Source organism: Columba livia, chromosome 2, assembly GCF_036013475.1.
Source record: "Columba livia isolate bColLiv1 breed racing homer chromosome 2, bColLiv1.pat.W.v2, whole genome shotgun sequence".
NCBI lineage: Eukaryota > Metazoa > Chordata > Aves > Columbiformes > Columbidae > Columba > Columba livia.
This window is the reverse complement of record NC_088603.1, coordinates 4,337,083-4,364,879: the sequence shown is the minus strand read 5'-3', so window position 1 is coordinate 4,364,879 and position 27,797 is coordinate 4,337,083. Positions and strand designations below refer to the sequence as shown.

The 27,797-nt window shown below is 37.9% G+C and overlaps 1 protein-coding gene across 1 annotated transcript; it reads right to left on the bottom strand.

Annotated features, from left to right (window-relative positions):
- Positions 1 to 747: 747 nt before the first annotated feature.
- On the bottom strand, positions 748 to 27,742 carry LOC102084926 (vasoactive intestinal polypeptide receptor 1). Its single transcript, XM_065050341.1, has 13 exons — positions 27,620 to 27,742; positions 19,255 to 19,354; positions 15,434 to 15,541; positions 14,591 to 14,700; positions 12,932 to 13,029; positions 11,439 to 11,571; positions 10,858 to 11,011; positions 8,883 to 8,943; positions 7,686 to 7,755; positions 6,758 to 6,849; positions 5,650 to 5,779; positions 4,128 to 4,169; positions 748 to 2,611 (listed from the first exon to the last, which is right to left on the bottom strand). The coding sequence occupies exons 1-13, from the start codon at positions 27,650 to 27,652 to the stop codon at positions 2,423 to 2,425; spliced, it is 1,320 nt and encodes a 439-aa protein (XP_064906413.1). The 5' UTR covers positions 27,653 to 27,742; the 3' UTR covers positions 748 to 2,422.
- Between the last annotated feature and the right edge of the window lie 55 nt (positions 27,743 to 27,797).

The window sequence follows — 27,797 nt, the reverse complement described above, 5'->3', positions numbered from 1 at the left end:
CATCAAATAGCTGATGGAAAGACTTTTCATGGTGTACTGAGACTTATTATCTTTCTTTGCCATCATTTTTCTTTCTTCTGGATCCTTGGTCCAGTAAAGAAGCTTTCCAGTAATAAAGGGAGAGGACATATAGTGAGACGGGTGGTCCCAAAGTCCAATGTAGGCCATGCTAGGAGCTCAGCTGGGAAGGGGGCATTGCTGTAAAATGCAAGACAGCTGATACACGAACCAAATAAATAATGAAGTTAGGTGGAAAAGAAAGTAAAATGGAGGTTTTACTGGCAGAAGAAGTCTCCAGAACATAAAGCCTCAGGCCAGTTTTATTTTCTGGAAGAAATGTTTCCAGGTCAGCCAAAAGCAGAAGCATAATTCACTCCAATGTTGTTCCTCACCAATGGCAGATGAAGAGATATGGGTCAGTTCCTTCACATAGACAACTCAGTAATATTTACTACGAAAATTTCCTAAAGAAACTATTCAGAAGTAGTCAGATACCTGAAATAATGGTCTTCTCCCAGAGATACATAAAAGCAAAGTACCGTAGACCTGTGTCTTAGTGATGGTGTCTTGGAAGGGGAGTGGGACATGAACTCAGGCTGCAGGATCATGTAGTGTAAATCGTTTCTTGTATGAGAAGATCAAAATTGTACATATTCATTGGCTTCAAAACTGTATCCATAATAAACATAATTATAAGACTGTCATTTTTCTTTAAAGTCTCAAATATCCGAATGGACATAATTAAAATTTACAAAGTCACAACAACTTTAATTATCACTTGCATTTTATAGATGTACATACAAATGTTTTAACATCACTATGCTAGACAACAAATTCAAACTACACAGGAGCCAAGGTTACTTTTAGAAGGAAAACTGATAAGGAGGTCAGAATATACAAAATTACACTTTAGAGAGGACATCTGATTCATTTGGACAGATGGGTTTAATGCCTAATTAATAAAGGGCTGATCTGAATCATATCCATAGAAGTCTGGACAATTAATATTGGCTATAATAATGGAACTAGAGATGAAGCACCTCAAATCAACCAAGACATTTCCACAAAGTCAAATGTCTCCTGGCCTAAGTAATTAACGAAGAGTAGAGCTAAATGGGGGACTGGAACACTACTATTTAAAGCTAAACTGATATTGCAGTTCACAGAAAGCCAACATATACTTGAATGGTCATGGTCTCTAGCACTGCTTTCAAGTCTGTATGTAGTTTCTCCTGGAAATGGTTGTACCTTGAAAGGATCTATATCTGTGTCTAGTGTACCTTGTGTACCCTTTCTTTACTTTTGAAGAGTTTGAGGTAGAGTCCAGATTGGTCCTGGAGAAAGAGGAAAGCCATCCAAAGCACAAAATTGCTTTTCTCTGTTTTACTAGATCATATATTTCTTCACTAGACCACACTTTTCTTCACTAGATCACACTGCTGTGTTGATAATTCTGACTCCAGAAACAATTGAGTGGAGTGATAATGAGCTGAGAAATGATGGGCAGGACTGAGATAATCGCAGCAATCACAGCAGATTAGTCCTCAAAAGGAGGTCCCCAAAAGAGCACAAAAGCACAGATGTATGTATTTCATAGATCTGTGTATTTCATAGATAGATAAAGGTTATGATGACAGAAAGTCTGTTCCAGCTACACAAGGACCAGCATCTGGACACTCAGATTAGGTTCTGAGCTCAAGTTAACTCAGCTAGCAAATTGCATTGGATTTGTTCTATGTTCTTTCTTCATACACATGTAATCTGCCCAATGTTCAGCTACTCCGTGTTTTCCCATGGCCAAAAAAGGGGTTAGGGTCCTCTGGCCTAGTTTAATCTCCCTGTTCAACAAGCATGGAAGAAAAAAACCCAAGCAGATAACGTAACTCATTATTTTTTAGTGTCACTCTTGAGACACCTTCACATCCCTTTTAAAGGAAGTTACTGCACCATAGGTAGGCATTTAGCAAGTTTCTGTGTGTAATTCCCACTAAGTTGGCTCCCGTTGACTCAAAACACCAGTAAAACATCAGAAAACATGGAAACCCTTTGCCAGCATGTAACTCTTTCAAATGAAGATTTGTAATAAGGTTCTTGAAAACTGGAAATTTTGGGAAACATTAACATTGTGACAAACATGCTGGGCCCAGGAGGAATTAATGTAGGTGTTTTGTTTTTGAAAGCTAACCTGTTAATTCACACTAGCTCAAGGTCTGGCTTTTGACAATAAGACATGTGGATTGTGTATGCTTAAGGAGGGAGAGTTGTGATACTGATCTGTACCAGGTGAGAAAAGCAGCTCACATATAGGACAAGAAATTCACAGAAGGCTCTTGACACTTATGGAAAGTCATAGAGGATCCAAGCTGGCCATCTCTTAGGTAGTATGTTACAAAACCACATCAACTCATCCTGATAAAAAAACTCAGACAGAAGTTACACCATTCTGGTACACAGATGTTTTCCTTTTTGGACTGATTTTTTCAAGCAGTGATAATTGAGTGACGTAGTTGACTGGACTGTTTTCCCTGGACAAAGTCCCATGTTTGTGTGTGAAGTTCAAGTATTCTTGATACTTCCATTTGCACAGTTGCTTCTTGAGTTCACTTTGAACCTGTAAAAAAGGAATTAAAAAACAATCAGAAAATTAAGACCTAGTGGACATTGAAGGTAAAATATGTCAAAATGTATGCCTGACTACTTCGAACAGATGCACAAAGACAAGAAAATCAATCAGAACTAATCTTTAACACATTTTTAGGACTTGAACTATGTCCCTACTCACTTTTGAGAAAAACAGACTTGATTTCCAAAACTCAGAAGACGACAGGGAAGTTTTGGATTGTAGTTTCTTTGTTTATTGTTGTTGGTCTGCTTCATAAATATTTCTACCTTTTCGTATAATTTCTATTTTTCCTCATACTGAATCTTCTGTAACTCCTTACTGTGACCTGTGTTGTAAAATAAGGGTCTTTCTCCAGGCTTTCAGTTTATCCGGATTGAAATCCCCGTTAAAGATCCCTTGCTGACTCTGAAAGATACTGAATCAACTTCAATACATATTAAATTTGAGGTGTACTCAGGGATCCTCAAAATCATAGGAAAAAATGATTATTATTTTTACCATCTGATACATAACTAACAGATTGATTGAACAAGTCTGGAGGTCCAGAGGTTGAGGGACAGTAGGAAATTAGTTAAATTCATCTACAATTAGCTCTGAGAAGTGTCCAGTCTAAGCTAGTGGGGAGACTGAGGCACCGTTAATGGATCATTCTTCTTATCTAACCTACACACTTTTCTGAGGGTGAGATGTATTTTTACATTTTCTCATGTCTTTTGTTTCATTCTGTTCTACTGGGGAAATGCAAGCAAATTTTGTTAGTTTTTTTTAAATTATAGGCTCTCTAATATGTACCACATGGAATTTATGCAAATTCTAACAATGTTACAAAAACAGGAGATTAATTGTTTGAACAAAACTACTGAAAACGTATGTTGCCCTGGAAAGGGAAAGGAAAAGGTAAATGGAAAGGAAAAGGTAAAAAAGGAAAAGGAAAAAAAAAAAACAGAAGGGGAAAAAAAAAAAAAAAGAAGAGGAAAGAAAGGAAAAGGAAAGAAAGGAAAGAAAGGAAAGGAGGGACAGGGAAAGAGGAAAGGGGAAAGGGGAAAAGGGAAAAGGAAAGAGGAAAAGGAAAGAGGAAAAGGAAAGAGGAAAAGGAAAGAGGAAAAGGAAAGAGGAAAAGGAAAGAGGAAAGGGAAAAGGAAGAAACTCACTAGGAGAAAATAAACCTAAAGAAAGTAAGGACTGTTGGAAGATTTCCATTGAGACATCATCATGATAACTATCAAACATAAAGCAGAAAAGAAAGTCCCTTGACGGGAAAGTCACCAACCATTTTTAAAGGGTCAATGCTTCAAAGCTTTTTTTGTGCCCTTCTTTCTGAACTGTATGAATACGAACACAGTCAACAAAGGTACCAAGGGAAAAAAAAAAAGCTGTGGGTATTTCATGCTTTCGGGAGCAGATCAAAGCACAGATCTCTTCCGGAAATAGGAAAAAATAATTAAAAACAATAAAGGCCCACAGGTTTAAAAGATTTTTATTATCATCCGTGCTTGCTACTCACCTCTGCATTTGAGAAGCAATATAGAAGTGCAACAACAAAACCCTAGGAGAGAGAGGGTAGGGAAAAAGTCAGACATCCAGATTTAAAGTATGGAGTTAGAGAAAGACATTAAGTTTTATTCAAAATTGGAGAAAGAAAGCAAAAATATGTATTTTCCATTGGAATGTAGGTGATGTGGCACTATTTATTAGGTTTTCATAATGGGATTGAGTTCCTCAATGGACTGGTGACACTATATGTATATTAGTGCCCTTGTAAGGAGATACTAAGGGCTATATTCATGGAAAGGGTTATCAGGCATTGGAACAGGCTATCCCTGGAGATGTTTAAAAGATGCGTAGATGAGGTTCTTAGGGACATGGTTTAGTGGTAGACTTAACAGTGCTAGGTTAATGGTTAGACTCAATGATCTTAAAGGTCTTTTCCAACCAAAATGATTCTATCATTCTATCTTACTGTTTACTGTATCCTGCAAAAAAGTTATTTCTCAGATATGGTAGTTGGTACCTCTGTCTTATTCTAATCTGTGTTTACAGTAGTGAATAAATTAGGTGAGGACCTGTTCTTGTTTTACTTCCTTACTGCTAAACTATCTTTTCTCACTCATAAGATGATGAGTATGTCCTAACAACCTATTGAAAAAGGTCTTGGGTTCATATTTACCCAGAACTGCAGTCAGACATTGTTTGGGAAGTGTCAACCTACATCCAAGCCTTTTCACAAACTGTGCCAACACAGGTAAACACTGGGCAATGTAAGACTGTATCTATATCGGTAAACTGAATGAGATACAGCCCTGAATACTAATCTTTTATTCTCTAGGTTGTTAAAATGTCAACATGGTCCATGACACAGCTTTGCCTTGAGCCAGCAAGTGTTTTCCCATAGTTTGGCCATGGTTTAGAGGTAAGTGTGGATGAGGGATCATTTTAAACACATATCAATGTGGACAAGCTTTTGTGGGGTAAAGGGGAGAGTGAAAGGAAAAAGACCTCAGCTATTTATTACAATTTGTACCATACCTGGCCCCTGGCCCTCTCAAATGCAAGATATTGTTCTGAACAGTGGTATAGCAAAATAAAAGAAACAAAGAAATCTTAACATGATGGATTTGTCATTGCTAAAGGGTAAGCACAGAACAGGTTGTTATACATTTTCTTTTCAATCCTCTTATCATCACCTTTTTTCTATTTGGAATTAGTTTCAATCAGTTCACCTTAATCCATACACTGGTCTTCGTGGTACTTGGTCACAGTTATTAAATAAATGTAGACTATTTTTTTTTTGTGATTATTAACATGAAGTCTGAGTCAGAACTCAAAACTAGGGTGAGATTTCAAATAATAAGAGAAGGGAACAAACAACAGAAAGGGCTTGCAAAGGGGTAAGATGGAATGTGTGTGTTGAATTTAGACACATTATTAACACCTGCTCTAGTAACCAATCTAAAATGTAAAACTCCTGAGAGTGTGGTGTTTCAGCCCAAACCTCTTAAGAGTTATTAACATTTTGTCCAGCTTACCTGAAAAGAACCCAAGCCCAACTCAATGTAAAGGCGAGCTTCCAGACCAGTGCTTTCTGGGAAAAATGCAAATACAATATAGTGCACTCCGAAGAGTGGGATCAAAAGTAACGTGGATTTAGCAAGTCTCCTGGCAAACCAAGAATTAAAGAACAGTGAACTGTTAGAAATATGGAAATAGTGATAGAAATTAGATGTTGGAATAAATTTTAATATGGAGGGCAGTTCCATAAAGGAAGCAAATAAATTCAACAAAGTTATGGAAAGATTACATTCTGTCAGTCCCGCCATCAACACCTGGTGAACAAAGCTTAATAAATCAGCACTCAGGTTTTCTGGAATGACTTTTAAATGTTTTTGTCCCTGCTACACATGCAAAAACAGGGGAATCAAACTAAGTACTCTGATCTATTCTCCTGAGACTGGTCTCAATCAAACGTAGGTATCCTCCATGTATCCCATCTTCCAAAACTGTCAGTGGAGATCCTATCATCACTGTCCATTGGGCTTGATTTGGTTGTTAAATAGTGGTGTGAGAGCCACTGATGATGTCCTAAGGTATTTTTCTTGGCCTTTACCTCACTTCAAAAGGCCACAGGTTTACGCTGGGTCCTGTGCCATAGGTAACAGTCATGCCTACCTATCTTAGGATGAGTCAAACAGACCAGAGTCCTCTGACTGCATTGATGGGACCCCCATTGACTGTGAAGGGGATCAGAAACAGAAAGGACTGGGTTCATTTACCAGAACCAGAGAATTTAAATTAAATTATCTACATCTTTCTCGGTGTGGACATTTGTGCAGAAGGACTGGGAAGCAAGATGGATACACTACTTGACATTTAGTGTTACCATTTCCAAGCTGGGTCCTGTTGGAGTTGTAACACTGTATATTTTAATTGTCTCATTGTGTCCCACGTTCATCCCACCCTCTTCCCCCTAAAGAAAAACAGGGATGTGATATTTGGGATGAAAAGGAAAGTTCATTTGTTATTTCTTCTGAGGATTTCTCTTTCTGTTGGTAAGGAGTAGAAAATTTTTGCTCCTGCCCATAAAACATCTAATAGCAGCTAGAACGAGTTGATATCAAGTGACCCAGAAATACTTACACAAAATGGCTTGAATGGCTCCCTCCTCGCTTTTGAGATTTCAATTTGTGGACTAGAATTCTGATCACATTAATAAATATAATAAAGTTAATCTGAAAAGACAAGAAATTTTTGGTTGATACAAATTAAATAAAAATCCCAATTCACAGGAATTGCACTACTATAAACCAGTGCAGGTCTGCTCTCAGATCAAATCAATAACTTTAGAAATTGTATTAATTTTTCCCACCAATATATAGTTATCCATAAAGATATGCTGAAAATTACATTGACTTAATATAGACCTACATATTTCAGTATAGTTTATGTCTGATAAATTTGTGCTTGTTGTCAGCACGTAGCAGATATTACATGGTCTAAATAGTCCCTTTATGACAGGGATTATAACAGATACAGTCCTAAATGATGTACTCTTTCGTCCCTAAATTTAGATGGAATAAATTTGTGCACAAGGGAGATTTTTTTATCTTAAGAACTCATAAAAAAAAAAAAAAATACTAGGCAAAATGATTGATATATATTTCTTGTACTAAACCAGCAACATATTCTAAGAATCTTGCCAGTATGGATTGCTTTTCTTCAGAAATGACTTATAGAGACACAGACATGACTTTGGTATGTGGAATGGAGGTGTGAAGGCGGTTCCATTATGTCCTAGCATGCCTATATATATAAATATGTATATATATATAGGATTTACGCTTTAGGTTGTGATTTAGGGTGTTTTGGGAGAAAAAAAAAAAAAACACACACACACACAAAAACCCCAAAACAAAAACCAACAAGCAAAAAACTATAACAAAACCACATGCTATACTATAATTTTCAGTACCATAGTATGTTCTATGGCTCTCCTCCCAGCTTACCTAAAGGAGACACTAAATTAGCTTTCACATTTCAAAAGATACTTAAGACAAAATGAACATACTAATACAGTTAGCAGAATGGGGCCTTTGATGATCCATAACACCACTCCATTTTCTTCATCATCCCAACATCTGAAACACCAAAAAAAAACTCAGTCATGTTATCTAGCCTATGTAAGCTTTGAAAAACATATGAAAGTATTTCTGTCACAAAAACAGGAAAATGATGGATTCTAAGTCTGAAATCTCTATTTAAAGGCTTCTGCCAGTACTGATACCACCCTAAAATTTTCTGTGCAGCCCAATCTAAAGGAAGTTTGTTCAGGATGAGGCAAAGGTTGAAAAACCACAGTGAAGTCAAGAAGTATAAATTTATATTTGTAGGCTTCTTTCCTGCTCTTCTGTTGGAAATGCGACTGGTTTGCAGGGCACAGATCAGAGACTGAACTACAAACATCCACATATGGACTTTGGGACCATGAGGAAAGTAGGCAAGAAAAATCCAGACCCCTGATAAAGATATGCTGAAGGGAGAGAGCAGAGTGGTCTGTTAGTATTTGGTTTAAGGCTGAAGATGTATTTAACATCAAAAACAGCTCAGTTTTGGCTCCTTCCAGTCAAGCGCCATACATGCTAGGTTATATTGTATTCCCACTTTCTGAAGGAAGAAAGGAAAATAGGATGTGCCAAGTGTGTTAGACGATAGAATTTACTGTTTCTACATTGTTAATCTGTAAAGTAATGAAATGACCCGAAGGTCTTCATAGTAGTTGTTAGTAATGTGTCATCTGCTTTATACCTGGCTCCCATATTAAAAGATTAAAAAAAAAAAAAAAAAAAAATAAGGAAGTGAATGGAAATGAAAGAAGAAACTACTTTCAGTACACAATGTGTTTGGGAAGTAATTATTTGAAGAAATTAGAGTTAGTAATTTACAGCTGATTTTAAATAGAAACATTGACTTTCTTAAAATATAAATATGTCAAGGACTGGCCATTAGGAATCAAAATTAATTTTCAGTACTTACTATGATATTTCCAGTTTTTAATACTCCACCAAAATAAGAAGACTAAAAATTGTTTTCTCTCTTACTTGCATATAAAGTTTAAAAGTTACATGCACAACTTTGGAACATTTTGTTGTTTTTTGTTTTTTGTTTTTTTTCTGATGTGTTTTTAATCTATTTTTACCCTGTCAACAAATCAAAATACGATACAAAGTAGGACAACCTTGATTTCCTTACGCAAGCTCTGACTTACCCGGTATTTTGTTGATGGATTCTTGTGAGGACCCAAGCAACCATCACAGCAGTGGGAGCTCCTGGAAAAATCAACATGGAACAAAATATAATTGTTTTGAATACCATGTCCCATGGAAACTTTATTACAAGGAGCGCAGCAGATTGGATGTACATTAAAGTTCAGACAATGGGTCAGACAATTTTAAATACCTTTAGGAAGGAATTTAACTTGCAGTTCAGTAAAAGAAAAAAGAAAAAGGACAAAAAAAGGTAGGAGAATGAAATAAAAGAGAAGATGGGATCCTGTGAAACTATGTTTTCAGAAATAAGAGCTAAGAATTACTGGAAGGTTTGGATATGAATTACAAGCACTTGTGATACTGGAAGAATCACTTTTTTATTAATAGCCAGACCTCTTTTGTGAGTTGTTTACAACTCTCCGTACACTAGCTGGAAGAGTTCACTATGTTTGGTCTGAGGAGCAATTAATTGGTGATCATCCCATGAAAATTTAGGTGAATCCAGGAACTGGCAATTTCTAGCCTCATTTTGTCACTGCTTATCCTTCTGCATTTATGACTTAGTAGTTGCCTCCTACATTTATGACTGAATAGTTATGCCCCCCCTTTTTTTTTTAGCAGACCTATAATCTAGCAATTGCTTTTGCTCTCTTTCAGTGGAATTGAATTTCCAAAGTGACTTTCCAAGCTGCGATAAAAGGGACTCTAATCTGAAGCAGATGACATTTTCATTGATATATCTATAGAAATATAGGTAATACTTTTCTAAGTATCATTTAAGATCTGTAGGAAAGGCCCAGAAGTTGTCCTTCATAATTTTAGACCTTTGCTCAAGGCCTTTAAGCTGGGACCATATTATCTTCAAGTTGCTTTTTTAATTAATGAAGATAAATATTTACAACCATATGACCTAAGATCTGAGTTTCCCCTGAGGTGTCTCTCACTTTTCACTGGTTTTAGGAGGAGATGAGAATTAATGTATTATTAATTGAGGTGTTTCCTTTGTTATCTCAAGTTAGCTGTGGTTAATGAAGGTCTAAGTATCTAGTTACAGGCAATCATAATTGGAATAGCTCCAAATAAACATCCCCTCTATAAAATTCAGACTTTTAAAATTTACTTAGATAAAAAAAAAAATGTATGAGAATCTGAAGATGAAGGAAAAATTACTATTTACTTCAGGAAAATTTGCATTTCACCCTTACGCCAAAAATGTCAATGTAACCACTCAGTTTGGTTGCGTCTATTTCAGAACAGCCAAGGTAAAGTACAAGAATATGAGAGTTACAATAAACAGTCTTCTGCAGTGAAAGAAATTTTATGTATTACGTGTACATATTCTGACACTAGTAGACAATTTTAATTGCTATACAATCTCTAAAGATTCCTTAAAGCTAGAAGGTCCCTGAAAAAACTAGAGTTATTTGATTCCTTGGCCTAACTCACATGGTTTAAGATTAATCTATCTAATTCTGCTTACTAAAAACAAATGGTCAATTTAGAGTTAGTCACCCAAACTTCTCTAGTGAGTGGAGGAAAGCAACAAGTTTCCAGGATCTTCTTGAGGACTTGACTAATCACCACCACCCCATGCATACCTCACTCCACTGACTGCAGGAGAAACCTGGAGAGATAGTTAAGACTAGATGGCCGACTTGTAAATTACTGTGGTTGCCTGAAAATAATTCCAATCATAAACAGGAGTGCTTCAGTCTTTTGAGCAGGTGTATCATAGTGCTTCTAGTAATCCATCCTATCCTCTCCTTCAAAGTTTTGAACTGTGTAAATATGCAGCAAGATAAGAAGACAGACAGTATAATGGTACGGTTTTGATGAATGAATGAATGGGCAACTTTCATCAGAAAGGTGGCGCCTTTGATAGGCACCTTTAATCTCAGAACAAATCTTATATTTTATCTAGTTCTGAAAGTAAATGGAAATACTAAATAACATAAAGAGGAAAAGAGTACTAACCCCAGCCAGTAAATATGAACCACCATACATACTGCTTGTCCGAAACAAAAGTCAGCAAAAGCAGTGTTTGCAGGTATATCCCTTCTATAAGAAGCCAGAAGAAATTGGCTAAAATACTGAACTGGAAGAATGCCACAGCAACCTTACAAGCAACCTGGAAATGCAGAGGAAGAAAAGCTATTAAGTCCACTCTTCACTGCATTTGGTTTCTCTACAAATATAAGCAAAGTTCAGTGTTACCACACAAGAAGGAAGAAATTATTACAATATTTAGTAGCTTTGGGATTCCGTAATTTCATTTGAATTCTTTTTTTGAAAGGGAAACATAGACTCTCTCCTATAGATGAAATTATTTCCTGATAGAAATTGTTATAGCTCCGTTAAAGCTGACAGACCTGTACCGTATATATCAAAGCTGAACGTAGCCATAGTACTTGGTCTTTGGGTTTGTGTAGTATTGTTTGTTTTAAGATTTCAGATCTAGAAAACTAAAGCAAAATTGGACTAAGAAATCCACATATTCTCTTCAGGTCAAGAATTAAATGTTAAATCACGGAAAAGAGAAAGGCAAAGTACAGTACCGTTGACATAAGGCAGTGGTCCATATTTTCATCTGCAAACAAAACAGCATCTTTCGTGAAAACAGCAATTGCTCTCAGGATAAAGGAGACAAACAAGTGCATATGGATGTAATTCCGTGTGCAGTGGAATTTTCTGATGTGGAAAGAGAAAACAGAAGTTGTTCTTCAAGAGAAATTTCTCATAGTCTCCAAGCTCAGACAGGAATACAGGGTGACTTCAGACACCTTCCAAAGCAAATAAATGATCTGTCACTGTTTGAGAGGGAGTAAGACACAAGGGAGCAGAGCAGTCATTACCTGTTTAAGCTAATAAAAGTGCTAGTATAATTGTCCTTGAATCACCACACATTTAAAAGAGATGCCAGAACCAGAGAGTAACTCTGAGCCCCTTGGGCTGTACTGCAATAATGCCTTTTAATTATTCTAAATGGCATTTTTTGTTGAACAAGCTTGCAATAAACTCTTCATTCCCTTTCTGGCCAGAGGAGAACAGAATATTTAGGGGGTCTCAGTCGCATGTTGTGGGATGGCTACCAGAGAAGTAGCTGCCTTACCCTAGACCTGCATTTCCTTAGATTGGCCTGTCCACAGTTTTACCTTGAGCTGAAGGAATCTCCTTCAAGGTTTGGAAATATCAACGTTTTGCTTCTGGGTCCCTCTGTAAGTGATATGACTTTTGAGACTGCAAATCTGCTCCAGCTAGGAAGGTGCTTCAGTGTCCTTCACTCTTGTCTGTAGAGTAACCTTAAGGCTTCTATCCAAGTGTGTGGGAACCAATAAAAACCAGGATCTATTTCCTAATATCCAACATCATCAAACATGATAGTTACCTTCCTTTAAATCTCTTTCTATAGCTCCCAATTATGGAAGAAATGGTCTTTCACAGAGGGAATGAACATCTTAGAATGAGTAAATGTTCAGGATATGAGACAGTTTCTGCAAAGCATGTCCTGTTATGCAATGGAGAAATAGTCATTTTATATTAATAGTGAAAAAGGGTTGGAGCATTTCCACTGTATGGTAAGATTAAAGTGACTAAGACAGAGGTGTCAAACTCATTTTCACAGGGGGCCACATCAGCCTCGCAGTTGCTTTTAAAGGGCCAAATGTAGTTTTAGGGCTAAATAAATGTAACTACTCCTACATTTTTACAGTCCTAAAATTGCAGTTGGCCCTTTGAAAGCAACCGCGAGGCTGATGAGGCCGCAACTGAAAATTAGTTTGACACCTCTGGACTTAGACAACCTGCCCAGACAACTTTATTTTTTGACATCTACAGGAAAATTCCACAACATGGTTAGAGAAGGACCCATTGCCATCAATGTTGTAATATCTGAATTTGAAAATAATAATAGTAATAATAATAAATAAAAAAATAATAATAATAAAAACAACAACAACAAAAGACACAAAACTAAAGCACAGAATATTTGAGAGGAATTAGAATGCCCCTATCTTGACACATCCTGAAAAGAGACCAACTGGTTTTTTACCTGAAGGCAGCAAAGACAATTAGAGCTGTAATGAGTGAAGTCACTGATGCTGCATAGCCCGCAGTGTAGACACGCCAAAATGCAGAATAATATGATTTCTATGAGAAAAAATAGAACACAAACCAATGCTGGTGGTTATGCAGCATGCATGCTGGTGTGCTTATTTCATGAAGACACATTTGCCCTTACTAGTCAGTCCCATCACCTCTGTGCTGCTTTGCATGCTTGTGATCTGATTCAGGTTTTTCTCTCCAACACTAAAACACCTTTTTTCTTTTTGAGGCAGGTTCCACAACCCACAGGCTCATCTAAAATAGTGACCCCTTTAAGCATGTTCAACAGGAAATTGTTACTTTTGTTAAGTAATTACATTTTCCCCTATAGATACATAAAGACTGCAAGGGCATTGAAGCTTGCAGATGGGTGATTTGTCAATCCGTTACTTTAGTCTTGGGCCAGGTTCTACTCTGTTTAGCTCAAAGCGTGTTTCCCACTGAATTGATAAGTGTTAAGTTTCATAAACAGCTATAGCTAAAAGAGAACTAAAACTTGCATTTTGCAGGTAGGGAAACTGAAACACTAGGAAACAGTCACATCTCACTGTGGAGGTAGGAATGTTAAGGCTAAGGAAACAATGTGATGTCTTCAATTCTTTGGACAAACATTTCATTCAGTAGGCACATACCATAGTACTGTAAATTCTTTATAGTTCATTTATTTGTTTTGCATTCAAATATCCTATGTCTGAAGAAAAATGAAACATGTTTATGTTGCTTTAGCTATTCAAATTTTGTTCTGATTCACTACAAGATAAGCTAATTATTCAAATCCCAAGAAACTAAATTCTCTGAATCCAGGCAAAGTTCCTCCTTGTAAATACAACGGACACTTTGTTCTCTAGCTGATCTAAACTCTGTTTACCCAAAAAGTAGAAATTCTAGGTTGAGACAACAGAAATTTTAAGTAGATCCATAAATAAATCATGCAACCTTAACAACCTAGGAACCATCCTTGTATTTCTGAAATATTCCTAATCTTTTATACAGTATTTTCAAAACACAGGTTCTTCAATTGAATAATGAAGTATTTTGATGCATTTAATCTGCTTTTGTAGGACAGCTAAAGAAACCAACACTATATGAAGAAGACATCATAAGTCCTCACTGCAGATACAAAATATAAAACAAGTAGTTCTCATAGAATTTAAGTGGAATTCTTCTTACCCGCTTCCTTGTGTTTACAATGCAATAGAGCTTACTGATCGTATTGTCCTTTTATAGACCTTGTGGGTTTGATCGGAATAACAAACTAAATACAGCCACAGCACAGATGGGAGCTCTGCCTTCAAATCTTCCATAATGTTAAAATGCAAACATACAGGGTGTTCCAAAGAGATAGACCCAATTTTAACTCATGCTGCTTTGAAATTGGGCCCATCTTTTTGAAACAGTTTGTAGTCTCTTGCTTGTTTCCAGGCTAGGCCAGCTACAAACTATGCCTGGCTTAACACAAGCCAGTGCTTGCTTAAAGAAAGCCATCCTGAAGAGGAAGAGAATTAGGTCTGTAGGAAGAGAGTTTAGGTCTCCCAGTGCTGGAGAACCACATACAAGAAACAAAGATGCTCTGGAGATGTTCACAATCAGGAAACCAAAAGCTCACCTGATCCTCTGGTCCTTTACTGGAACCTTCATCAAATCCACAGGCGATAGTGTATGGTGGGAATGGTTCTGACCAATATGCATCCTGTGTACAATTTCTCTGAAGGAAGCCTTTAATGATAAAATATATCACAGAATGAATTACAGGGTTGATTTTCTTTAAGTTTTGACAAGAAACAACAAATTTTTACTCTTACTTTGATTCTTAAGTTAGGCACTTACTGGTCTAGTCATGTTCAGCAAGAATGGTTATAGAGTTAAAATATTCTATATAGCTACTAAAAGCTGAGATATTCCCATTCATTTCAAGATGCAGCAAAACTTCTACATTTCATATAGTGACTTTATTCTGCAAATTCAATCCTTACGCAGAGGAAATCCAATTATGCAGTCTATCCTGCATTTGCAAGACAACTAGTGATTGTGGAATAAACCCTGAGCCACCTGATCCAACTTTGAATTTAGACACAATTTTTGAACTTGATCCTTCTCTGGCTGGAGGATTGGACTAGATGGATTGGACTGAGGTCCTTTCTGATATCAATTATTCTGTGACTTTATGAATCAGTCATTCTATGACATACTTATATTGCTTTATAACCTTAACAACGTAGTGCAACTATCCATATTTTAGACCATCAAATAAACTATGCAATTCAGTACAGAATAACACAAAACAAAAGTGTGTCAAGTACTGACCATTAGCTGAGGTGTGCACCTGGATAATTACTGACATAAGCTAGCATTATGAATCAGGAAAACAGGTAAGTTACAGGATATTTAACTATTATAATTTCTTAAAAAAAAACATGTAGGGATAAAAAGAATAGGAAAAAATTCTTGCCATGAATATGGGTGATTTCTTCAAAAAATCTGGGACAGGGAACTTTAATCACCTCCCCAAAAGTGGCTCTGGGCCAGCAGGTTAGTCCGTCCCAATCTCTGGCACATCCTGAAAAAAAAAAGTGCCTCTAGATAAAGAAACACATACAGAATATCACACGATTGATCTTCCATAACAATATTGTCTGTGGCTTTCCCACTAATTCACATGAAAGAAGAGCCACAACAGGTCACACAGCTCTGCAAATAAAGGATTGTATTGTTTTCCTCTTCTCCTTGAATGCATGGCTGCTCACATATGCACTTGGCATCCCAACTGGACCTTCCACCACCTTATCTCATGAGAGAAAGTGCCTGAAATTCAAGCAGACACAATCTGAAAGTCAAATTAAATGAAGCTCTCTGTATCATCAAACCAAAAGTCAACAAAATCAAAATATTGAATAGTTATTAGCACTTTCTCATTACCGGTTTCAAAGTCTAACTGAAAAACATCAGACTTAAAAATTCAGCTTTAGTGTCTTGATTCCATACTTAAAGTCCACTGATTTTGTCTGTTTTGAATGAAATAAGGGCTGAAGTCCTCATCTTAGGCAATCAATGGCATTCTCACAATGGACTTCAACAGGGATTAGATTCATCCCTAACTAGAAGAATAACTCCTAGCATCATATAAAATAACTGTAATCAGGAGTAGGTCTGACTGGTTGGCATTCATGAGTTTCCCTAAACCAGAGATTGACAGCTGATGATGCAGGGCACGCTACCAGCTATGAGCCCCATGAAAAGGGTTTTCAGAAGTTATAGTTAATCACAGCTTAGTCACAGATGCATCACACTGAGACTCAAGCTGTGGTCACGCAGTGTCTGTTGACAAGTAGGTGTAGGTGCAGCACAGAAAAATTATCAGTATGTGTAAGTGACTGAAACAATAAAAAAAAGCACTGCGTTGTAACCGAAACTAATCTCTAGGTAATCGTAAGGCGGATACAAAAAAGTGTACGAACTTCGTTGGGGAGGTGTCATTTTCTTTCACTGATTCTTTTCTGTTTCCTCCGTGACTGATGGCAAGGAAAATCTAACATAGTCAAGAGATGAAATGTGAGAGCAATATTACTTGCCTGTAGCTGAGCAAAGTTACTCTCTGGCTTCCAAAAGGATAGTCCTGAGAATTTCCCATAGCATTACCCTTGGGAGGATGAAATTCCTGGTATCTTCAGTTTGACAGATGGGAAAATAGAAGCCCTGATTCATTATCCCTAATTTTAATTGTCTAAAATATTTTAGCTAATCTTAGTTACGTTCTCTCTGTAATCTGTAGAAAGAAACAGGGACTTCCAGCGTGATTCATCCTGTATATTGCCGGCTCCTTTCTGAGGACAGGATGAATCACTTGCTGCAAATACCTCAGTGTCTCTGATGATCATAACCTAAACTAGGCTGCTAATTTTCAAATTAATAAAGTCAGGGAATATGAGTCCCACTTAGACCTGCAGTGGCCCACACAGACTTAGGGACATAAAGGGTCTCTCTTAGAGGGACTATGGTACCTTTGAGGAGCTGGGTCTAAAACTCTATCATATTTTGCAACGTGGGGTTAAAAGCTAGAATCAGGTGGCCTTATGTAGGAGTGGAATCTGTATGGTTTTAGTCTTAGATCTGGCTTCACTTACAGTGACTTCTACAGTTTGTATATGAGAAACTGCTGAGTGCCGAGGCAGAAAGAGCATTTTACATGTCAATGTTTTGAAGAGACTAATGATTGTCCAAATCACTTGAGACTCAATCAAAACAACTGCAGTTGGAATTGTATCAAATAATGTATCAAATAATGCTGGCATCTTCAGTAACCTAGGGCTCAGTCTTTTTCAGATAGTTGAGAAAAACAAGCACTTTTAGAGCTCGATTCAGTTGACCTATTTTGCACAACCACTTCAAGATTAGAGGAATTGCACCTGGACTCTACTGATGACACTCATTAAACACTGCTTTGCAGAATAAGAATAAAGTGGATCTACATTAGACTTAAAAATCTGCAACATAGACTAATTCCAGCTTAAATTCTCTATGAGTGCTGAGAAGTAACTCTGTTTACTGTTTATCTGAAGGATTCCTGATCCTTCAGTTTGTCTCATGTGCAATTCCTGAAAACTGAGATGAAAACCTGGGACTTCTACTAATCTCAGTCTAATTTTAAAACACCTCTGATAAAATGTTGGGGATTATTTTTTTTTTTCCCAGATTTAATGTTTCATTTAAACTATATTGAGAACAGCTATAAATATCAGAACAGAATTTCAGTAAGGTCTTTCTGTATCTAGGGAGTAAAAGGTGGAAAGGGAAGCTTTGAGAAGGTCAGAATGGACAAGGTTCAAGATTTTTAAATAGTTTAACAGAAGTTTGAGGAGTTTTTATTTCTTTGAGTAGCCTTTGTTACAAAGAGGATTCCCAAATCACATGTTTCTGGTAAAGAGAAAAATACTTGGAATGTCATACTGTTCAAAGAGAAATTTCATGTAATAAATCATTATGGAAAATGCCTGATTTTTGCCAGGACATCTTTGGTGGAATTACTGGGTATTGCAAGTGCAAAATGTGTCCAGGAGGTATTCTGGACTTGATTAAATACCAGGAAAAACACAACTAAATAGACTAGGCAAGTACAAGAAGGATACAAGACATGAGAGTGACTGGAAAGGATGAAGAAAAGTAAACAAGAAGATAAAGGAAATATCCTGGGGCTTAGTTTCTAAATTTTGGTAGGCTGCTAAAAGCAGTCTTCCAGGTGGTTGCAATACTTCTATTCATACCAAGTGCATGAGGAATCTTTGTCTCATAACTCCCCTGTAGTAAATGAACATCTGGTAATTCATGCCAACCAAAAAATCTCACTGAAGCGGATTAATACTTTTCTAAGCAAAATTGTGATTTAATTTTTGAAAGAGTTCGAATATTTTGAAATTTCATTTTGAATCAATTCAAAACAATTGTCCACAATGTCAAAACACCAGCAAAGTGAACCTCCCATGTAACATCTTAAAAATATTTCACAGAGTCTCTGAAACATTCATTTTAATCTTCAAAATTTATATCTGAGCATACAAAGATTTCAAAACACCACCACAATATATGTTTTCAAACATAAAACTTCCAAAAATGTAGAAGTAGAGTTGGATTATTTTGTTTTATTTTGTTTTTTTGGTGTTTTATGGGGTTTGTTGTTGTTGTGGGTTTGTTGTTGTTGTTGTGGGTTTTTTTTGCATAAATCATTTTCACCAGATTGGAGTGATTCTTGACACAATACAATTTGGGGATGCTTTTCAGTGCCTTCTGTGAAAGCTTCTTTGGAGTTTTGGATATAAATTCAGAACACACCAAATATTTCAGCAATGTAACATATTCCAAACAGGTTTTTCCTACCCTAACTAAGTATGTAAATTTGTCGGGGTCTGAACTAATCATCTTAGCCTCATTCTGTAGTTAGTAAAGGCAAATATGACGCCAGAGAAAGATTAATCTCCTCCTGAAGTAAGTGTCTAAACCATAGGCTTTGAAACATGTTCTAGGGACATGTTTCTTTCTCCATTTACGTTAAGACAATCTAAGAGGGCAAGTCCTGACTTAGATATTGAGCTTTTAAAGATATCTAATATCAGATAATGTACAGCCCCAGCCTGTAGAAGGAGAAGCACTTCAAGCTATTTAGAAAATTAATGAATCAAATCTTGATTCAGGAGAACAAATGGTATCTTCACATTGTGCCCCTGAAGTAATATTATACAAGATGTCTTCATATCACAGCTTGACAGTAAGGATCATTACCTTTAAGATCAGGTGAAACAGATTCATTCTTTTCTAAGCAGAGAGCCTCCTCTCTCACCACCTGCTGGAATATCTTGCATTCTGGATGGATTCCCTCAGCCTTGGTGAGAGAAAGACAAAACAAACCAAGATTTTCTGTGATTATTGGAGTGAGAAGAGCCAGGTTTCTTTCCAGTTCATACCTCATGGCTGATACATTTTGATTCCCAGAACGTGAAAACTCCAGCTGGAGATTTTTCTGCAAATAAGACATAAATTCAGCTGACTGAATACGGCACCAAAACCTCCTTTGGGATATTTGGATCTTCAAAATACAGGGAGTCTTACATGGAATAGAGCAGAGGGTTTGCTCCTTTGCCAGCTGTCCTATTCAAGGCAAAACCAGAGGCTTGGGGGGCAGTGATTTTAATGGAAATGATAGATTGAAGGCTTTCTGAGACATTTCTGAGGAAGACTGTAGGCCATTCTAAACCTCTAATGACTCTGAAAACAGAGTACAGATGAAAATATCACTGCTATATTGCCTTTCAGTCTCAGGAAGTTGATTTATTGGCCTTCAGAATGTGTTCAGTGAGCAGTGCAACCAGGACTTCTTTTAGCCTCCACAGAAATTTTACTGGAAGTCATGTAGACTATTACATCTTAGCAATAATATTTGCCTGGGGGAAAAAAATGGAACACAATTTTGTCTTTAAAAACCTTTACAAATTCTGCCTGCATTTGGGTTTTAAAGTAGCATAGACGGACTGCTCTTAATTATGAGGCCCTAGAGATCGTTCATACATCCTAATATTAGAACAGAAAAAGGATTAAGGACACTGTTTGAAAAGAAAATTAAGACATGGCCTTTTTCATGCATTATATTCCTCCAGTGGATAACATGAAACACATTTCATAAATCAGCAGGAGTGACTCTTAAAATAGTACTTCTTGTTGCTCAACTATAGTAATGTAATTCTGAAATGCAATTTTTCAGTTATTAATAGGTTCTCTGCTCATCACTTTATCATTTAACACGCATATTACTTTGCATTCAGCCTACATAACAGATTATTTGAGTAGTAGTAAGAAAATTATTGTTAAATACAAACATAAATCTCTCACTATTTCATTTTATGAAGATGGATTCAGCTGGACAGGAAATAATTAATTTCTTCATTTTCTGGACTCTCACTGTTGAGAAACTCTGGTTCTTAGTCTTTATGTTTAAAAGTCATGACAACTTTGACATGATGCCATACAACTTGCCATCTATACTGAGTCCTCTGACAAAAGGTTTGAAAGCAGTGGCCAGTCATAACCCAAAATGAAATAAAAACATGAAAGGAGATTGGAAAAACCTTCGAGAAGCAAGCACTTGGGGAAGATCATGGAATAGAATCATAAGATCATTTTAGTGGGAAGAGACCCTCAGGATCATTGAGTCCAACCATAACCTAACTCTAGCACTAAACCATGTTCCTAACAACCTCATCTAAATGCCTTTTAAACCCCTCCAGGGATGGTGACTCCACCACTGCCCTGGGCAGCCTGTTCCAGTGCCTGACAACCCTTTCCATGAAGATTTTTTTCCTAATATCCAATCTAAACCTCCCCTGGTGCAACTTGAGGCCATTTCCTCTCATCCTATCATCTCATCACTTGTTACCCGGGAGAAGAGACCAGCCCCCTCTATGCTCCAAGCTCCTTTCAGGCAGTTCAGAGATCAGAAGGTCTCCCCTCAGCTCCTGTTCTCCAGCTTAACGCCCCAGGTCCCTCAACCACTCCCATCACACTTGGGCTCCAGACACTCACCAGCTTCGTGGCCTCCTCTGCACTCCCTCCAGTACCTCAATGCCCTTCTTATGATGAGGGGCCCAAAACTGAACTGAAGCAATTTATTCAATTTCCAGTGACTGGGGAAGCCCATACCCTACCTGCAGGGAAGATGTGCTACATTGGTTTTACACATGACAGAGGAATTGCCACAGATCCCTAGTTCATGTACTGCAGACTCAAACCTCTGAAAGCAGTGATGAATCATCAGAAAACATGATTTTACAATTTCTTCTAGAAATCCTGACCTACTGCTGGTAATCCTCACCAATGGTGTAATGATAGTCAACCCCACTACCACCCATAGCTAAGCAATTAATCAGCAGCTCACAATTTATTTTCTTCTGAGCTACTGGATTTGGGGTAGGGCTGGCTATTGCCACCGGAATCCAGAGTTTTTTGTTATAGGCCAGTGCATAGGTTAAATATTACTGGCATTTCAGTGTTTGAAAATCAACATCAAATGGAATTGCAGATCATCATGTAAGAAGTAGAAAATGAAGGTGGTGTTAACTAATAATCTTGTGGCCTTCCTGGAAGTAATCCCACTGTAACAAAAAAAAAAATGGACATATATACAAGAAATTCAGAACTGTGATGATGCTTCAATTTGTTGGTTTTCCCCAGGCATTAGGGAAAAGAAAGACATTAAACCATTTTACAGTTAAAGAAAAGCCTTCTGGGCAGAACATTACTTGTGATTTGTTGGATATGGCTTACTTACTTTTTGTTGTTAATCTCACAATGCCTTGAGAGAAAAGTGCATATTCTTGCTCTCATCTCCCTACAATGGTGGGGCTTTCTAAAAAGCAGGGGCTCTGTATTCATTGCAGGGACATAGCGCAATTTGAGAGGCATCTGCCATAATGGCAGAGCTCTTGTAGGACACAAGTAGCTCCTGTTCACCTTAGAAAAGGATTATTTAGGGACCAAAAAAAAAAAAAATTTCTGAGATAGGGATGGCCGATGTGACATAGTCTTTCCAACCACAGTAATAAGCATAAGAGGCTGATTTAAAATGCTGCTTCTTGGATCAACAATCCCTAGTAGCTAGGTAGTAACCTAGTACGAACCTTACAGAAACTCCCAGTGGGGTGTTTTCAACCCAAGGCTTATACAGAAAATGTGGAAGTTTCATGTGGTGTTGTAGGCAGTACTCAAGGAACAGGGTTTTGCATTGCTGAGCATTACAACACAAAGACCTCTTGACTGGCTTGAACATTAATGACTAGTCAAAATTCACAAGGGCATCTTACATCCAGGTCCTAAGCAATAAATCAATCTTGCCTGGAACAAAGCAATCACACAGTGAACATTAAAAATTTACCTATGACAGACATGGGCATGCTAAAAACCTGAGACAGTTTAGACAGCCACATTTTCAGTTTGCACTTACTTTTAGACTTCCTTTTCTTAACATCTGTAAGGCTGTTGCACTGAAATCTTTAGTGTATACTCACTGGTAGTAAGTATGACATTGTTTCATATTTCATTTGTTGCAAGATAGTTTATTTATTTGCCCAAATCTGAACAGAAAAAGTAATCTAATGGCACAATCTAATGGACTTTGATTTGTTCATGCTGGACAACATCAGACTTAGTAAGCTCTGGGGAGAGAGTTTTTCTAGCAACATCCTCATCCCATATTTAGTGCAACTTAGTTAAAAGAAATCTTTCCTGAGAGCCCATCCCAAGATGGTGCCCCTAGGCTGTTGTGGTGGTAGAGAAACTGTAATTTAGATGTCACATAAAAGACAGATCTTCACTCATTAAGAAGTCCATTAACACACTTTAGGAAAAGTAGGGACATTTTCTATGCTCTCTGAAAAAAAGGGAAATACTTCAAAGCTGGGAACCAAATATATTAGTCACTTTTAAAAAGCAATTCAATGGGATAAAAGAGCCAGAAATAAATTGGTAAGACTTAGTCTTTTTGAAAATTAATCAAAAATCAAAGTGGCTGAATTTTGTGGCAAGATGGGAATATTTCAAGAACTTGAAGGGTCTTCCCAGTGATCCAGTTTAGTTTCCAGTGCAGTCCAATCCTAAAACCTCATGAATAGGTTTTGCATCAAATGCATAAATTACTTACTAAGAATATTCATCACTGTTCTTTTTGCCTCTGTCTCCACAGCTTGCATTCATGTCCCAGATCTCATCTCAGATCTCCTCTGAAATCATCTCCGTACTCCCTGTTCTCCCTGCCTGTGCTTCCCCTGTTCACTTTTTCTGATATGACTCTGATGCCTGAATATTTTAGCTTTACCTTATACAAAACCAGAGTTATCTGCCATTCACGTCACACACTGACTCCCATCTTGGAAGATTAAAACTCACCCAGTGTTTTGGTGCACAGAAAGGCACAACAAAGACATTCAAAACTCCTGCATCCCCTGCCCATTTTTAGCTGTGGAATTAAGTGTTCAGTTGGTCCTGATAGTTGGCCAGAGATGCCAAAGACGCAATCCAGAGAACTAGGATATGCTCTAAAATGTATACTTTTTGTTTTTTCCAAGTGAAATTTTGATGAACAGGAAAGGCTTGTAGGGTGGAAGGTCGAGTAACTGGACACAGGTCAAATAACTGAAGAAGACAAATAAATCCTCCGCCTTTTTCATAAACTTCTCAAACTGTTGAATATGTCTCATCAAAATCTTCCATAAGCTCTGTCTATTTCCATCTGCTTAACTCCTTTCTCAAAAAGACAAGTGCTAATTAGACAGCTTTGAGACTGGAAGCAGAGGTCACTGAAGTCAGGGCCAATTTTCACGTGTGCTTTGAAGGGAACTGGGATCAACCTTGAGCTCCATAAGCTCTTGCCCACTCCAGTACAATTACATTCACAATCACCCCAGTAAAGATCTTCCTATCCATGGTGGTCCATAAGGAATTCTGTTATATTTATAATGTAATATATATAATACTATGTTGTGTCAGAAAATTACAAGAAACTATAAAAAATAACGGAACATTTCCTATGCAGTAAAAAAGTCAACAGCTCAAACAAACTTGCACATATAGATGAGCATCTGCTTTGTTTCTGCTGTATCCAAACCATGTTCACCACTCTTGATGCTGACTGACTGTAAAGCATGAAGTCACCACAGCAGTGACATGACTCCAGTCACCAGCAAAGTTTAGTTGTCACAGAAAGTCCTGCCCTCAACTTGCAAGCTCTGACACAATCTTGATCCCAGAAGCTTTCAACCCCAAAGGTAAAGACCTATTTCCAATCTTTCTCTTCAGCCAGCTAAATAGATTATTTCAGGAGTCTTTTTCACTGAAAATGACTACCTAGAGGATATTTTCAGTGTTTGTTTTCTCTTTCTAACTCGATTACCTATGGAATGAGAGAAGCTGAGACACTGATTGCCTTACAGTCATTTAGAGGAATATCTTTTCGAGATTGTTTTTAAGACATTGGAGTAATGCTTGAATGCTCCTCTGTGTATTGGATTGCTTTTATCTGACTGTATTTAACTGCATAGCCTTATATAGAACAGTACTTGATATACATACATATCCACATATAACAATATATTTATTTACTCATAGGTATTCTGTATGTTACAATACAGTCATACTAATTTAGTTTGTTTATAAAGCCTGTGAAATTATTGTTACATTGAGAAAAATAAAAATGAACTTATTAGCCATATGCTTACCTTGTCAAAGCATTTAATCACTACTAACACTTAAAGAATAACAGAACACTAATAACTGAGGATCTTCATTTTCTGCTATTGCGAGTATTCCTCCAAATTAAAGACAAATTACTCCCTTTCTTCATGTGTAGTATGTTTGCGTAAAGGTGGGGTCTCTCTTTCTGAATGTGTAGTATGTTTGCGTAAAGGTGGGGTTCATGTCACCGAATCCCAAAGAACTGAAGCCTGGATATTGAAGCCCACTAGCAAGTTCATTCAACTGAACCCATGGCCGTTGTTCTTGGAGTGTTTCCACTTCTTCCCAGTAGGATTGAAGGAGGCTAAATGAGTAGCTTTCAACAAGATTCCTAATTTTAGATAGGTAATTTTAGATGATTAATCTAAACTCCCCCATCAAGCCTCCCTTAACGATCAATGAAGGCAAACAAGCAGTTCCAGGGAAGGATTCCTCCTACCTCTCTGAGACACCTATTTGAGGACAGAGTGACTCACTGTACAGGAGCCTGTCTCCCTCCATTAACTCCCTCCAGGCTAAAGAAACACTTAAACAGACTGATCCTTCCACAGCTTCAGCTCCCTATGGAGGGGAATTTGAGGTCTGCAGGAACCAGATCCCTAAGAGAAGAATGTATGTTCCTCCACACAAATTAGCTGATAGTAATTCAGAAATACAGGCACCCAGCTCTGTTTTATTAGAAGCTCAGCATCTTGTCACAGATTTGGATCCATATAGCTGTTACCACAAGAAAAGCTTTATTAAAGCAAATGTATATCTCAACAAGAACCCATCTGTGTTTCCATTCCCACCTCCATTCATTAGATCAGATTGAACTCCTTCCCAAGAAGTGTGAAAAGCTGTTACGTGTTTGAAGAATAAAGCAGTTCAGCTCAGCGGGTAGGACAGTGAATGCAGAGTCTTTTTTATTCCCCATCCCCTGTTTCCTGAGACTCTGAAATCTAAGACAGGAAAAGTCATTTTTATGCATTTCAGCACCCACCGCTCTCTGTTCCTTGTCACTTACAAGCAAAGGGTAATTTTTAATGTCAAGGACTCTATTCTGCAAGGCACAAAGTATATCCTGCAATATACAGCTCCCTGTGGAGCTGATAGGAGGTAAAAGTACCCAGTTTCATAGAGGAAGTTTCCAGGATTACTATTCTGGCTTATTTTCATTTATGAATAATGAATTATTTGCAGAATCCACACTAGAATTATTCCTCTGCTCTGGCATGATCCTTTGAAACATGAAAGGACTGTTTACTCAATATATCCTATTGGTCTTAGGCCTTCCCTGAGCAACTTAGGTTGCAAAGCTTGCCAGGAGACCTAGTTTGAGACACAAAAACTATTGATATTTAGAGCACTGACTCTTACCAGACATATAGCTGGAGTTCATATATGAGCAATAGTTTGAGGCCAAAAATTACATAGAACATGCAGTTCATAGAATGTATTTTACTATGGGCATAGTCCCCTGCAGTATGCTAAAAACATCAAAATAATGCGTGGCAGCCCACAGATGTGCATGATACATCCCTTCAGGTTAGCTCCACTCTGCTGAGAGCTGCAAGAATAAGTTGTGATCCTATTATGTGCAAAAAGGTCAGTCCAGATGCCAAAGTCACTCTGCCTGCAGCAGCGTTAACATTTTAGGCTGACTAGTTTTCCCTGAAATAAGGGTATAACATGTGTTAATAACTATTTGTGACAAGGTTTACATATCAAGGACCTATATCCTACCACTTGCACATAAAGCTGTGTATATACAGAGGAAAACAACAGGTTCCAGAGGATGTGAGGTGCAGGTAGGAAGATGTACATCCCATCTTTCACCTTTTAAAACAGAAGGGTCAAGACCAGTCTGTAGCTGCATAGGCTCTCACTGTTACCAGTGGAAGAAGACAAGTCACCCCATCTGTCTTTCTCAGGACAAGACAAGGTGACCGTATCCCCCTTGACTACAGCGGGAGTCTGAATCACAACCCACACAGAACATTTAAGTGTGAAATGACTAAAGTTAGAGTTAATGAGCCCTTGGGAATCACATCAATAAGAAGGTTTCCAAACACTTCTCTGAGGCTGAAGATTGAGGGGAAAGAGGATATATGACTGTACTGGTACTTACAGTAGCTCTTGCTACCCAGCCCAGGCAAAGCCAGGAGTAGCACATGGGGCTTAGGGAGGGATATACCAGCTCTAGTTGTGTCCCTGTGCTTATACGTTTCCCTTGATGTTTAATGACACAATCTCACCTGCTGCCTCTAGTGCATAGCAGACATAAGTCTGTTCATGCTCCTGCTTGTTGATATTATAAACAGATGCCTTCAGCAGTAAAAACATCAGTGCCCTCTCAAAGGGGTAAATGTCCCAAATCCATTGGAGGAACTATTCCTTTTTAGTTATTCTACTTCAGCAAAGTTGCCTTTCTCAGGGCAACTGAGACAGCGACCTGTCCCCTTCTGTCCATCTAAAGCCACACTACAGCTATTCTGATTTAGGGATGCTTTTCTGTCCTTTGGAAACTGCAATTCTAATGAATGAAAATGAAAACATATTTATTAATAGCATCTTAGGGCTGGAAAAATTTAAATAAAAGAGCTGGGTCAACTCTGTAGCTCAGGAATATTTTTTTCCTCCCCTTCTACATCCCCATCCCCCCCTTTTATTATTTTTTAAATCCTTTCCTTATTTTTCTTTCTTCCTACCTATTCCCTGTTATGAGAAAAGTTACCCTGTCTCTGCAGACATCACCCCCCCTCCAAATCCTTCTGGGCAGCTACAGAGCCATCCAGCTGTGGACAACAGTGTCAGGAGCCAGATGTGCAGTATCCTCCCCGCCCCCTTCTTCTCCCCCAAGCCCATAGGGACCCAGCCGGTCACTCACCAGCGGCAGCAGCAGCCAGCACAAACTTAACATCCTCGGCAGCAGCCGCCGGATCCTCCCCGCTCCCTCTGCCTGTGGTGAAGCTGCCAAAAGCCGAGGCTCAGCCCGCCCCCACCTGCCCAAGACCCGCCCCGGAGATCCTTGCACCTCCCTTCCCGGCCACCCGGGTCACAGCATC